The sequence below is a fragment of the Borostomias antarcticus genome (genome assembly GCF_949987555.1).
Source record: "Borostomias antarcticus genome assembly, chromosome: 19".
NCBI classification, from domain to species: domain Eukaryota; kingdom Metazoa; phylum Chordata; class Actinopteri; order Stomiiformes; family Stomiidae; genus Borostomias; species Borostomias antarcticus.
The window spans coordinates 13291979-13304812 of NC_140252.1; the positions used below are offsets into that span (position 1 = coordinate 13291979).

At 51.8% G+C, this 12834-nt stretch overlaps 1 protein-coding gene across 1 annotated transcript in view; it reads left to right on the forward strand.

The window, feature by feature from the left end:
* The window catches only part of cep85l (centrosomal protein 85L), a gene marked incomplete at its 3' end in the record, with an annotated part of 36072 nt that overhangs the window by 19632 nt on the left and 3606 nt on the right, over nt 1–12834 (forward strand). The window contains exons 4-7 of the mRNA XM_084453986.1: nt 7095–7180; nt 9193–9307; nt 10735–10917; nt 12502–12654. Of these exons, the coding sequence (XP_084310112.1) occupies nt 7095–7180; nt 9193–9307; nt 10735–10917; nt 12502–12654 (537 nt within the window). The remainder of the gene's footprint in view (nt 1–7094; nt 7181–9192; nt 9308–10734; nt 10918–12501; nt 12655–12834) is intronic.

Sequence of the window (12834 nt, forward strand, 5' to 3'; positions counted from 1 at the left end):
GTAGTGCAGGGCAGTCAAACATACATCACCATCAGATACATTACACAGATGTGTGTTCAGCGTCGAGCCCGTGGCTGTTTCGGCTGACGGTGACTCAGCGGTATTCGCTTCAGACAGCGACAGAACAACATTCGTTCATTTCAGCATCTGTCAAAACCCTCAGCATCTCATTTCGACGGCCCCTCGGCTCCACCCGTCCCTGTAGCTGACGTCTGGCTAGGCTAGGTCGGCGGCGACGTCACGGGACGCGAGGTCGGGGGTCACGTGACGCGAGGTCGGGGGTCACATGAGCTTGACCAGGATGAGCATGAGCAGCAGCATGATGACGATGAGCAGGAAGTTGAGCAGGAGGTTGAGGTGGTGCGACTTCAGGGTCAGGAACTCCATCCTGGAGGTGGGTGGGGGGGGGGCTCACGCTGCAGGCTCCCCAGGCGGAGGGCTCTCGGGCTGGGCACAGCACCGCACGAAGCGGGGGGTAGTACCCTGGGGGTGGGGGGATGGATGGATGGATAGATGGATGGATGGATGGAGGGATGGATGGAGGGATGGATAGATGGATGGATGGAGGGATGGATGGAGGGATGGATGGATGAAGTGATCTACGGATGCTACAGCTCCTCTGTGGTCGCTGATTCAGCTTTCGCCGGCCTGTTTGGGGAAAGAGGGCCAGTGAGATACGCACACACACACACACACACATACTGTACTGTACACACGCACACACACACACATACACACACATAAACTCACATACATACACACACACATACTGTACACACACACAGACAAACTACTCAATCATCAGGGTTTCCATTGCCAGTTTATTGAGCGTGAGGCGTGTGGAAGCAGGTGGCGGTGGTTCTGTGACTGCATGCTGAACACAAAAGATAACAGGCCCACTAGTGAGGAGGTGGCGCCCCCTGGTGACGAGCCGACGGCATTGTCCCACCGCACTCCGACCTCCCGTTCTGACGGCAGCTGCGGCGGAGCTATTGAGGTGCCTGTGATTCAGCCACGCGGGGGGGGGGGTGGAGCGAGATCTCGCCGAACGGCTCTCGGTTCTAAACCGATCTGGCGTTCCGCAGACTTTATGGACCTCTGGTGCATTGTGTACCCCTACACACCCCCCCCCCCCCCCCCTCGACTCCTCAAACCCACCCTCCCATAGCTCCCTCTTTGAAGGGCGTAGGTTATCCTCCTAGACTCCTCCCCCCCCCCCCCCCCCCCCTCCTCTCACATGAGCAGAACTATGATGTACATCAGGAGCAGGCAGATGAGGATGAGGCAGAAGTTGACGAACAGCTCCTGCATGTTCTGCTTGGCCTGGGGAGGCACCGCCTCCGCCGCCATGGACGCCCGGCGCATGGCGGAGCGGGTGATGTGCTGGACCTTGTCCATGGCCGAGGCTGGCTAGCGGCCGGGACACCGGCGCTGGGGGGCGGGGCCGGGGGCGGGGCTGGGCGGCGTCTGGAGCTCCGGCCGGTCAGGGCGGAGGAGCATGGAGCGCCCTCTAGCGTCGGTCGGAGGTTATGGCAGAGGCGGGCGGTGCGGGAGTAGGACAGAGAGAGGAGGGGTGGAGGGTGAGGAGGAGGAGGTGATTGGTCCAAGTGCCCTGGGGGGGAGGAGCAGCAGAGAGGTGGACGTCAGTGAGCATGCTCAAACAACACAGGGAAGTGACAGTGTGACACACGACACAACACAGGCTGCATGCCAGTCCCCTGAGAGAGGACAGTGCGCTAGGCTCTACACGTCTCTGCGCTGTTGGTGTACATTCTGGGATGGCGTGTCATGAGCTGAATGTCTGTGTCAGCTTTTGAGTGCGGCCAGCCGGCCACAACGTGAGAGTTTGAGTTTGAGTTTTTATTAGGTCCTCTTTAAGCCAATGGCGAGAGAGAGAGAGAGAGAGAGAGAGAGAGAGACAGGGGGTCATGCTGATGACAAGCTAGTGACAGGAAGCAGTTATCTCCTCAGCACCAGCTCCAGGCAGCACTCTCCCCCCCCTACACACACACACACACGCCATTGCCCAGCTTTGTGCCTGGATCCAGAAGGTATTCTTAGGCCTGACCTCTGTCTATCTCACTGACGTGCGTGCGTTTGTGCGTCCGTGCGTGTGTGTGTGTGTGTGTGCGCATGTGTGTTTAAGTGGATCACAGTAGTGTCCACTCCAGGGGATTGTGGGTAAGAGGGCTGAGGTGACACTGCAGTCAGGTTCAGACTCACTCTGGTCACATGACCGTGGTCTGATTTGAGCTGTCAACAAGAGTAGTCATGAGACGCACACACACGCACACACACACACACCCACACTCCACCTTGTCCAGGAATGATAAGTTCCCTAACTCCCCCGGCATCTATAACCCTGTCGCCATGCTCTGCCTGGCATCCATTAAGTTGTCAGTGGATCAGTAACAAGTGCCAAGTCTGCCAACTGTGAAGCTAATCAATTCATTTCAATTGACACGGAACATTTCCAGTGGCTCAATCCCCTCCCAAGTGGCACCAAGCACGCTTAAAGTGTGTCTGAATGGATTTGAAGCTAGACTAGTAACAGATACAGTCATGCTGTTATTTGGGCCTGTGGGGTGTGTTTGTTTTAGACGTCTGGGATCCCCTGTGAGCAGCCAGAGGGCGATCTGAACCGAGCCTAAAAAGGAAACATTTTAGAGATATTCTGGCAAGAGGGTTCCCAAGCCAATACTGTGCATGTTTTCCTTTCTTAACCTCTCTCTCGGCATAGTTTTGTGTGTGTGTGTGTGTGTGTGTGTGTGTGTGTGTGTGTGTGTGTTTGTGTGTGCGTGTGTGTGCGTGCGTGTCTCCAATACCAATAAGTCATGTGCAGGAGGGAGGTCTTCGTTGAGCTTGGCCCCTTAGCTGAACTTTCCATGATGGCATCAGGGAGTAATGCTCAGAGAGAGAGTGTGTGTGTGTGTGTGTGTGTGTGTGTGTTTGCTGTAACCTTTGCGTTAACAGACACCCTTTGTCTCTTAGGCTCATTTCAGTCCATGCAAATTTCAGTTCCGTTCTGGATGCAAATGTGTGTTCCGGAAGGTTAATGCTGTCGTGTGTGTGCGTGTGTGTGTGTATGTCTGTGTGCGCGTGTGTGCTTTCAACTGAACAAAAGTTATCTGCTATAGCATTTTGTTCTGAAAGGGATAAACGACCTTTGGTCAAACTGAAAGCAATTATATAAATGTAACGTCTATTTGCCTGTTTTGTTGTGACTTCTTAATCCTAACCCACCCATTGGTGCAGTACGGATACCTTTTAACTTAACAGGAACAACCTACTGTATGATCCATTCCCACAGACAGAAACACCAGAGACAGCATGACTTCCCGCATTGGGCCGGTGGAGTCTTACCTGCTCCAGAGGGCTGGAGGTGGAGGAGGTGGAGGAGGAGGAGGAGGAGGAGGAGGAGGAGGTGGAGGAGGAGGAGGAGGAGGTGAAGGTGGAGGTGCTGTCGCAGGCAGCTCGATCAGTCTAAACAGGGCTAGTATGGAGCCAGCAGGTCCGTCCGACTGTCCAGCTTGTCTGGCTTGTCGGCTGGCTGGAGGTCCTGAGGTCCAAGTCTCTGCTCTGGCTGGTCTCTCCTCTGGCTGGTCTCTCCTCTGGCTGGTCTCTCTCTGGCTGGTCTCTCTCTGGCTGGTCTCTCTCTGGCTGGTCTCTCTCTGGTGCCCGGTTAGAAGCTGTACTGGTCCTGGTCCTGCCGTGCTCTGGTCAGCCTCTGGATCCTGGTGCTGTGTTTAAGGGAGGAACTTCGGGGGGTGGGGGCGGAGAGAGAGAGAGAGAGAGGGGGGGGAGAGAGAGAGAGGGGAGAGAAGGAAAGAGAGGGGGGAGAGAGGGGGGGGCAGAGAGGAGGGAGGAGTGGAGTGAGACCGGTCCAGAGGGATAGATGTTAGAGAGATGTTAAAGTGGGAACGTGGCCCGCCTGGTGAGAGTGCTCCGGCGCTCGCTGGCCCAGGTTCCGCCCACGTCGGGGCCGGCTGCCCGTAGGAAGGTCTGAGAGGGGCAGGACTGGACCGGGCCTGGCATGAGGAGGAGAGAGGGTCGCCAGGGAAGAGAAGTTAGGACTGTAACACTAACACACACACACACGCACACACACATCCATTCACACAGTTCATTACAGGCTAGGCACAAGCCTGACTGTTTATGTTTGACCTTCGATGGTCAGCGGCACATGTTTAGTGCATGTAGCAGCTGTGTGTCTGTGTGTGTGTGTGTGTGTGTGTGTGTGTGTGTGTGTGTGTGTGTGTAAGTGGGTGTATGGTTGATGATAGAAACAGTAGCGGTTGAGGCCTGACTCCTGACAGACACACACACCTCGGTGGAGAGACCGTCTTGAGGCCGGTCAGCCTGCAGGTGTCATTTACAGCTAGTGAGTCATGGCTTCCAGACGAAAACCTGGTGTTCAACCCTTCCAAGTTCTCCCACACAACCTCCCTCCTCCGTTCTCCACACTGGCTTCTGGTAGCAGGTTGCATCCAGTTTAAAACTCTGGTACTAGCCTACAGGGCAATGAAAGGAACAGCTCCCTCCTACCTCCAGACCATGGTCAAACCCCAATTATTTATTCAATATTTTTGATAATCCAACACTGATATTTACATGGTCGCACAGCCCACTAACCAAATTGGTCTCAGATTGAATATGTCTCCATATATTAAGCCCTGGAATTATTCAAATGCAGTAAATTACGATTATAACATGGATTTAAACTGGAGCATTCACAATGCAGACATTCACTGATTACAATTGGCACCATTCTCCTACAAAGTTTTGTAAACAATTGGTTTTAGAAAATGAACAGATGCCAGGGACAGCCTACAATGCACTTACAAAGAAGATACATGGCCGATGCGATCATTGTGTTAAACCATCATCAGCAATGACCAGCCTAAAGATAGCCTACAACATCAGTCCTCATAATTTAGTAAGTAGGTAAGCAAGACTGCGTACTGCAAGTAGCTATTTTCCCCGCGCACATTACGGTTTGAGGGCGGCGCCGTGCACTGCTTGCGCACGGAGGCTCAGGCTTTGTACATCCAACGCAAACTGAAGAAGCACAGCGCGCCCTTTCTGCCCACTGCCCAAGGGCCTTTTCGCGCTGCGCTCGCAAACATTAGTACATCTGCCCCATAGTCGTAGATGCACTTGTGAGTTCTGGCGCATACTAGTACACGCGATTACTTAAATGCAATTATTGTAAGTCGCTTTGGATAAAAGCATCTTTGTAATGACTGTAATGTAATGTAATACAGCTCGGAATGCAAAGCAATCAATTTGAATTAGTGACATGTTGATGTAATTTAAACCCAGCCTGGTAAAGCGTCCTGATCTCATGAGAACACTTCCCGTTTCACTCCATGATTAGTTCTATACATGAGTGTCCGGCCAATCAGCATGGCCTAAAACAATAAAGGCTTTGTCTAGTTACGTAACTGACAGCCACGGTTCAACGACACTGAGGTTGATCCAGTCGTCTGCCATTTCATTTTGGCAGACTGAAAGACTCCTCTAAGCTGACATCCTGGTCTGGTAGGTGTTATCAGACGGTCAGGAATCATAGCTATGCCCCCCAGATGACCTATCCGGGGGTTGCAATCCACACACACACACACACACACGCCCGCGCGCACACAAACACAGCCACACAAACAAACACACACAAAAACACACCCCTTTCAACACCGTCTGACTGCCTGGCAACACCAGAACACTGATGCTGCCTCTCCACAGTCCTCTCTCTCTCTCTGGACACACACACACACACAAACACACACACACACACAAACACACACAGGCTCAGTCTAGACAAAGGCGCATACCTGGGTCCAAGGCACCACCTTTCGTTGTTTATTACCAGCAGGCGAGTGTACAGTAACCCCCCCCCCTCGGTAATCAGCTCGTTAAAACAGACCCCACGGTGGTCACTGTAGCCATGGCAACTATCGCCAGGGTAAAAATACAGACTCTATCAAAAGCCTCCATCCCTCAGTCAGAATCAGACCGAGTTACCCCTGGTGAGAGGCTTAACAAACACACACGCACACACACTCAGAGATACACACACACACACACACACACACACACACCCTGATGATAAAAACCAGGTGCTGTGCACACACACGCCTGTTTCCAGATCCCTTCCACATAGCTCAGCCTATTTATAACTGACCATTGCTGTTGTCGGTTCTATTGACCGACCCCCTTGCGTAAGAGAGAGAAACACACACACACACACACACACAAACCCACAAACAAACACCAAAACGGCCCAGGGCTTGAAAGTTTCTCTTTAAATGTAAACGCAGCAGTGTCCGTCGAAGCCCTCGGCCTCCCCTCCTAGCAAGGACAGCCCAGCCTGCCCCGCTGTCTCTGGTCCTGCCCCTGCCAGACGGGGTGGGAAGACCTGTAGCGTAATGGAACCGTTCAGCAGCCTTTAGGAGGGGTGTAGGGAGAGTCCTGGGACAGCCCCCCCGCCCTTCTCTCTCTCTCTCATCCAGCCCTTTCCTCTCAGTAGTCTGTCTATTCGTTAGATAAGCCCCTCCCTCTCTCACACACACGTACACACACGCACATGGCAACACCGAAGGGAGGCCTAGGAATGTGTCGGTGTACGCAGACGGAGTGTGTGCGTCGCGGTGTACGTGTGCGCCACTGAAGACGTGTCGAGGAGCATGGGGCCTAGGAGGCGTCGGCAAGAGAGAGGGAGGGCGGGGTCACTGTGAGAAGGCGGGGTCACTGTGGGCACGGAAGGGTCACAGAGTTCCTTTTCATGTTCTTATGTCAGTGTCAATATTTATTTTGCATACATACTTGACAATGGTGATGATGGTGATGATGGTGATGATGATGGTGATCAACCCAGTGATATGATCTAACTTGTGTATGTGTGTGTAACGTGGGTTTTTCTCTAGATGATGTGATATAACCTGTATATATACATATATGTTTTTTCTCGGAGGTGATCAAACCTGTGTGTGTGTGTTTTCTCTCTAGACGAGTGTATATGTTTTCTCTCTGAGGTGATCAAACCTGTGTGTGTGTGTGTGTGTGTGTGTGTGTGTGTGTGTGTGTTCTCTGTCTAGATGCTGGCAGCAGCGTCGCTCCCTGTCAACACGCTGGTGAGGATCAAGGAGGGTCTGCTCAGACAGCGAGAGCTGGAGATAGACAGGTAACTCATCACTCAACTCAACACTCACACCACCGCTAATAAACTACCTGCTCTACCAGTAGCCTCAAACACACACGCAACACACATACACACACGCAACACACACACACATTTTGCTGTCCAAGCAGTGACCTTGAGTATATGTCACTGTGGCATGTGGCCACACACAACACGTGTCCTCTTTCAGAATGGCATTAACAGGGTGTGTGTGTGTGTGTGTGTGTTTATTATAGCCAGGGTGACCTACAGTTTGGTACTGGTACAGTAGTACCTCCAGCTCTGCAGACAGAGCATTACCTTGCCTCTCTAACACAAACCTGAAATGAACATGACACACTACGCTTCCAACTTGAGGCAGTGTGTGTGTGTGTCTGTGTGTCTGTGTGTGTGTGTGTGTGTGTGTGTGTGTGTGTGTATGTATGTATGTATGTGTGTGTGTGTGTGTATGTATGTATGTATGTATGCCTGAGTACTGTATGTTTGTGCGTATTTGTGTGTGTTTGTGTGTATTTATGTATATGCGTGACGTGTGTGTGCATATATGTATGTATGCGTGAGTGTGTAGTATATGTGTGTGACAGCGCATTAACAGTATCCTGGCGTAACATCTTCCACAGCCTTTAGTATTCTGTGCTTGATGTTGTAGCATTTATCAGTAGTTTTACCTCCAGCAGGAAAGGCAGTCGGAACGGTGCCGAAACCGGGTATTAAACGGCCCCAGGGCTAAATGATCAAAGACATGTTACCAAAACGCTCCGGCGTTCCCGTTTCTGTCAACGGTTTTGGACAAATTTAAAATAAATTGCTTTTCTATCTACAGTATTTAGTCTGTGTAAACGTTATTGCACATTTTATCTCTCCAACACAGTATCTAACTTGCAATAAGATAAAGGTATTCGTCTAAGAAGCATTTTCACTATGAAGAGACGTCTCTCTCTCTCTCTCTCTCTCTCCTGCTCCATTGGAGATATGCGTGAGAGGCGGGGCCGGCTCCCTCTGCCTGCCTCACACACACACACACACACACACACACACAGACAATTAAACACTCTGTCTGGTTAAATGTCACTAGAGTCTATGCCGACCATGCAGGTGTAGTAGTAGGAGTAGTAGTAGTAGGAGGAGTAGTAAGAGTAGTAGTACCGTTAAATCTCCACACACACACACACACACACACACACACACATACACACAGACACCTATCCAGGAAAGATATTAGAGCAGAGATTTACAGGCAGAGCATCCTCAGAGGACACACTGTAGAGACTCAATCTAATAAAATAGAAAATAGTCCAGAGTAGAACTGAACATAATGCATGTTTCCAGGCAGAAGCAGCAGATAGCCTACCCCAGTAATCTCAACGTCTTTCTCTGTGTTTTGAGCCATTGTTCAACATGGTCAGGGACAGGACTGAAGAGCATCTTTTTTTGGGGGGGGGGGGTTCCAATAAATTTATTTCAGATTTTATCAAATTTTTCACTCAATTTGGTAGCCAATCACATCCAACCTACAGTCCAATTGTCCCCTGTCTCTGCTGTGGAGGGTCCGTCACACAACCCCGCGGTCGGCGATCCGGAAGAGAGAGCCAGCTTCCTGACTCTCTCAAGCCCGTGACCGTGACTCCCACACCAGACGGGGTCGCTGTAGAGCGAAGGATCCGCACACTGAAATTACATTTAAAATGTAACCATCCTCGGGAGTACTACGCCACTCTCCTGTGTGATCCGGCCATATTGGGATCTGGCGAGACGAGGGAGTGAACCCCGGTCCCCAGTGGGCAGCTGCATCAGAAACTGATGCTTAGACCGTTACGGGCCTGGGAGAGCTTCTTACTGTGAGGCGACAGTGCTAGATAATACACCACCATGCCGTACGTGAGCGATTTTGGGCTTCAGCGTCTTGTTCAAGGACACTTTGGCACAACGCCGGGAGCTGTGATCGAACCGGGGATCTCCAGCCGGCCGACCTACCCCGGAGTCATCGCAAAGTGTCTCTCTCTCTGTGTTTCCAGGCAGAAGCAGCAGATCCTGCAGCTGCACGGCAGGATCAGGGAGAACGAGCTGCGAGCGCAGCAGGTCCTCCAGACCCAGAGGGGGCGCTGTGAGGAGACCTACGTTCTCAAAAAGGTAAGTCCCCAGGAAGTAGATTGTACGATACTGTCGTTGGACTCGAGTCTTGAGAGAGTTACTGTACACTTCCCCTCTTGAATCTCACCTGTGTCCGCCTTTTCCACTTTCAATAATGGTTAGCATATCTCAACAACGTCGACCTCAGAACCAACATTTCAAAATTCACAAAACTTATCTTCAATTATGTTTTAACTTTTAGAACAAAACGTGGTCTAGTCTGAGAGTCTCTGTTAAACACAGACCGTATTTTCTGCATTTATCGCGAATCCCATTCATTTTTCCCATAGTGATTTACAAATGGCGGTGATGCTAACCTTTCAGCTTATAATATGACAACATTGCCTCACCACTCCATAGCAGGCAGCCCAAGTTGTAACTGAAACGAGCAGTGAATCGCCCCTAACATACTACTATCTCCCCTACTACTATCGCCCCTACTAACATACTACTATCGCCCCTACTAACATCGCCCCTACTAACATACTACTATCTCCCCTACTACTATCGCCCCTACTAACATACTACTATCTCCCCTACTACTATCGCCCCTACTAACATACTACTATCTCCCCTACTACTATCGCCCCTACTAACATACTACTATCGCCCCTACTAACATACTACTATTGCCCCTACTATTATCGCCCCTACTAACATACTATTATCGCCCCTACTACTATCGCCCCTACTAACATACTACTATCTCCCCTACTACTATCGCCCCTACTAACATACTACTATCTCCCCTACTACTATCGCCCCTACTAACATACTACTATCGCCCCTACTAACATACTACTATTGCCCCTACTATTATCGCCCCTACTAACATACTATTATCGCCCCTACTAACATACTACTATCGCCCCTACTACTATCGCCCCTACTAACATACTACTATCTCCCCTACTACTATCGCCCCTACTAACATACTACTATCTCCCCTACTACTATCGCCCCTACTAACATACTACTATCGCCCCTACTAACATACTACTATTGCCCCTACTATTATCGCCCCTACTAACATACTACTATCGCCCCTACTAACATACTACTATTGCCCCTACTACTATCGCCCCTACTAACATACTACTATCGCCCCTACTAACATACTACTATCGCCCCTACTAACATACTACTATCGCCCCTACTACTATCGCCCCTACTAACATACTACTATCGCCCCTACTAACATACTACTATCGCCCCTACTATTATCGCCCCTACTAACATACTACTATCGCCCCTACTAACATACTACTATCGCCCCTACTACTATCGCCCCTACTAACATACTACTATCGCCCCTACTAACATACTACTATCGCCCCTACTAACATACTACTATCGCCCCTACTACCTTCCTTGCCACGGGGCACTTCCTCTAGCCTGACGTCTCTCCTGTGTTTGGCCATTCCCAGGAGTCTCCGTACGACAGCCCTCTGGCCCCGCCCCCGCAGGTCCCTGACAGGCCGCTGTGCTGCGAGGGGGGGGAGCTGGGCAGGAAGCTGGCGGCCGCGGAGCTGGAGGTCATCCACCTCAACGAGTTCCTGAAGCAGAACGCCCAGAAGTACGGCGAGGACATCAAGAAGCTGGAGGAGAAGGTAGGTCAGGGGTTAGACCTGGGTGAGGGGTCAGGGGTTAGACCTGGGTGAGGGGTCAGGGGTTAGACCTGGGTGAGGGGTCAGGGGTTAGACCTGGGTGAGGGGTCAGGGGCTAGACCTGGGTGAGGGGTCAGGGGTTAGACCTGGGTGAGGGGTCAGGGGTTAGACCTGGGTGAGGGGTCAGGGGTTATACCTGGGTGAGGGGTCAGGGGTTAGACCTGGGTCAGGGGTTAGACCTGGGTGAGGGGTCAGGGGTTAGACCTGGGTGAGGGTTCAGGGTTGGAGGTGTCAGGGGCTAGACCTGGGTGAGGGGTCAGGGTTAGAGGTGTCAGGGGTTAGACCTGGGTGAGGGGTCAGGGTTAGAGGTGTCAGGGGTTAGACCTGGATGAGGGGTCAGGGTTAGAGGTGTCAGGGGTTAGACCTGGGTGAGGGGTCAGGGTTAGAGGTGTCAGATGCTAGACCTGAGTGAGGGGTCAGGGTTGGAGGTGTCGGGGGTTAGACCTGGGTGAGGGGTCAGGGGTTGGACCTGGGTGAGGGGTCAGGGGTTAGACCTGGGTGAGGGGTCAGGGGTTAGACCTGGGTGAGAGGTCAGGGTTGGAGGGGTCAGGGGTTAGACCTGGGTGAGGTGTCAGGGGTTAGACCTGGGTGAGGGGTCAGGGTTAGAGGTGTCAGGGGTTAGACCTGGGTGAGGGGTCAGGGTTAGAGGTGTCAGGGGTTAGACCTGGGTGAGGGGTCAGGGTTAGAGGTGTCAGGGGTTAGACCTGGGTGAGGGGTCAGGGTTAGAGGTGTCAGGGGTTAGACCTGGGTGAGGGGTCGGGGTTGGAGGTGTCGGGGGCTAGACCTGGGTGAGGGGTCAGGGTTAGAGGTGTCGGGGGCTAGGCCTGGGTGAGGGGTCAGGGGTTAGACCTGGGTGAGGGGTCAGGGGTTAGACCTGGGTGAGGGGTCGGGTTGGAGGTGTCGGGGGCTAGACCTGGGTGAGGGGTCGAGTTAGAGGTGACAGTCTCTCAACGGCTTCGTTCAGCTAGAGACTGAGGACATTCTCCTGGCTTTCGTTGCTAAAACTGGGTGGAAACTGCATTGCAGAACCAATCCAAAGTCTTTAGGGCGTAGGTTTGTTCAGGTTTGAACCAATTCAAAGCAGTAGGCGAAGGTTTCTTAGTGACCATCTTAAATGTAATCCCAGATGAATGGTAGGCTCTTGATCTCCGATTGGCTGGTATTGTGAGAGTACGATAGAGGTCCCTATTAGGCCTGATTCATACTCTACACAAGTGGTAGTAGAGTAGTTCAGAAAGTGGAACACTATTGCGAGGTCGCATTAAAGCGCATCGACACAGTGTTTGCGGTGTAAGGCGTCATTATGTGGGGATGCAGCCGCGGCCGTGTAGAAATTGCAGCCATTACACACAGACGGATCGCTACTGAAAATCCATGCGAGGGCGCCTCGGTAATTGGACCGGAACAGTAAAGAAGCCTCTGTCGGCCGCACGATATCACACAGCTGCTGGCCAATTACTGTGTTTGGTCGGAGCCACTCGTGGTGAAACGCTACTGACACCGCCCCCCCCCCCCCCCCCCCCCAAGATGAAGACTCGCGACCGCTACATCAGCAGTCTGAAGAAGAAGTGCCAGAGAGAGAGTGAGCAGAACCAGGAGAAGCAGCAGCGCGTCGAGACCCTGGAGAAATACCTGGCGGACCTGCCGTCACTGGACGAGGTCCAGACACAGGCTCAGCAGGTACACACACACACACACACACACACACACACACAGACAGACAGACAGACAGTGTTGTTTAATTGTATTGCTTGTTTTTATTTTCTGTCTGAGGGGAAGGTCAGTGGTACTGAAATACTAATCATAAAGGTCCACAATTGTTTTTTTTGCAATAATCCAAAGGTCTATTCTAAAAAAATA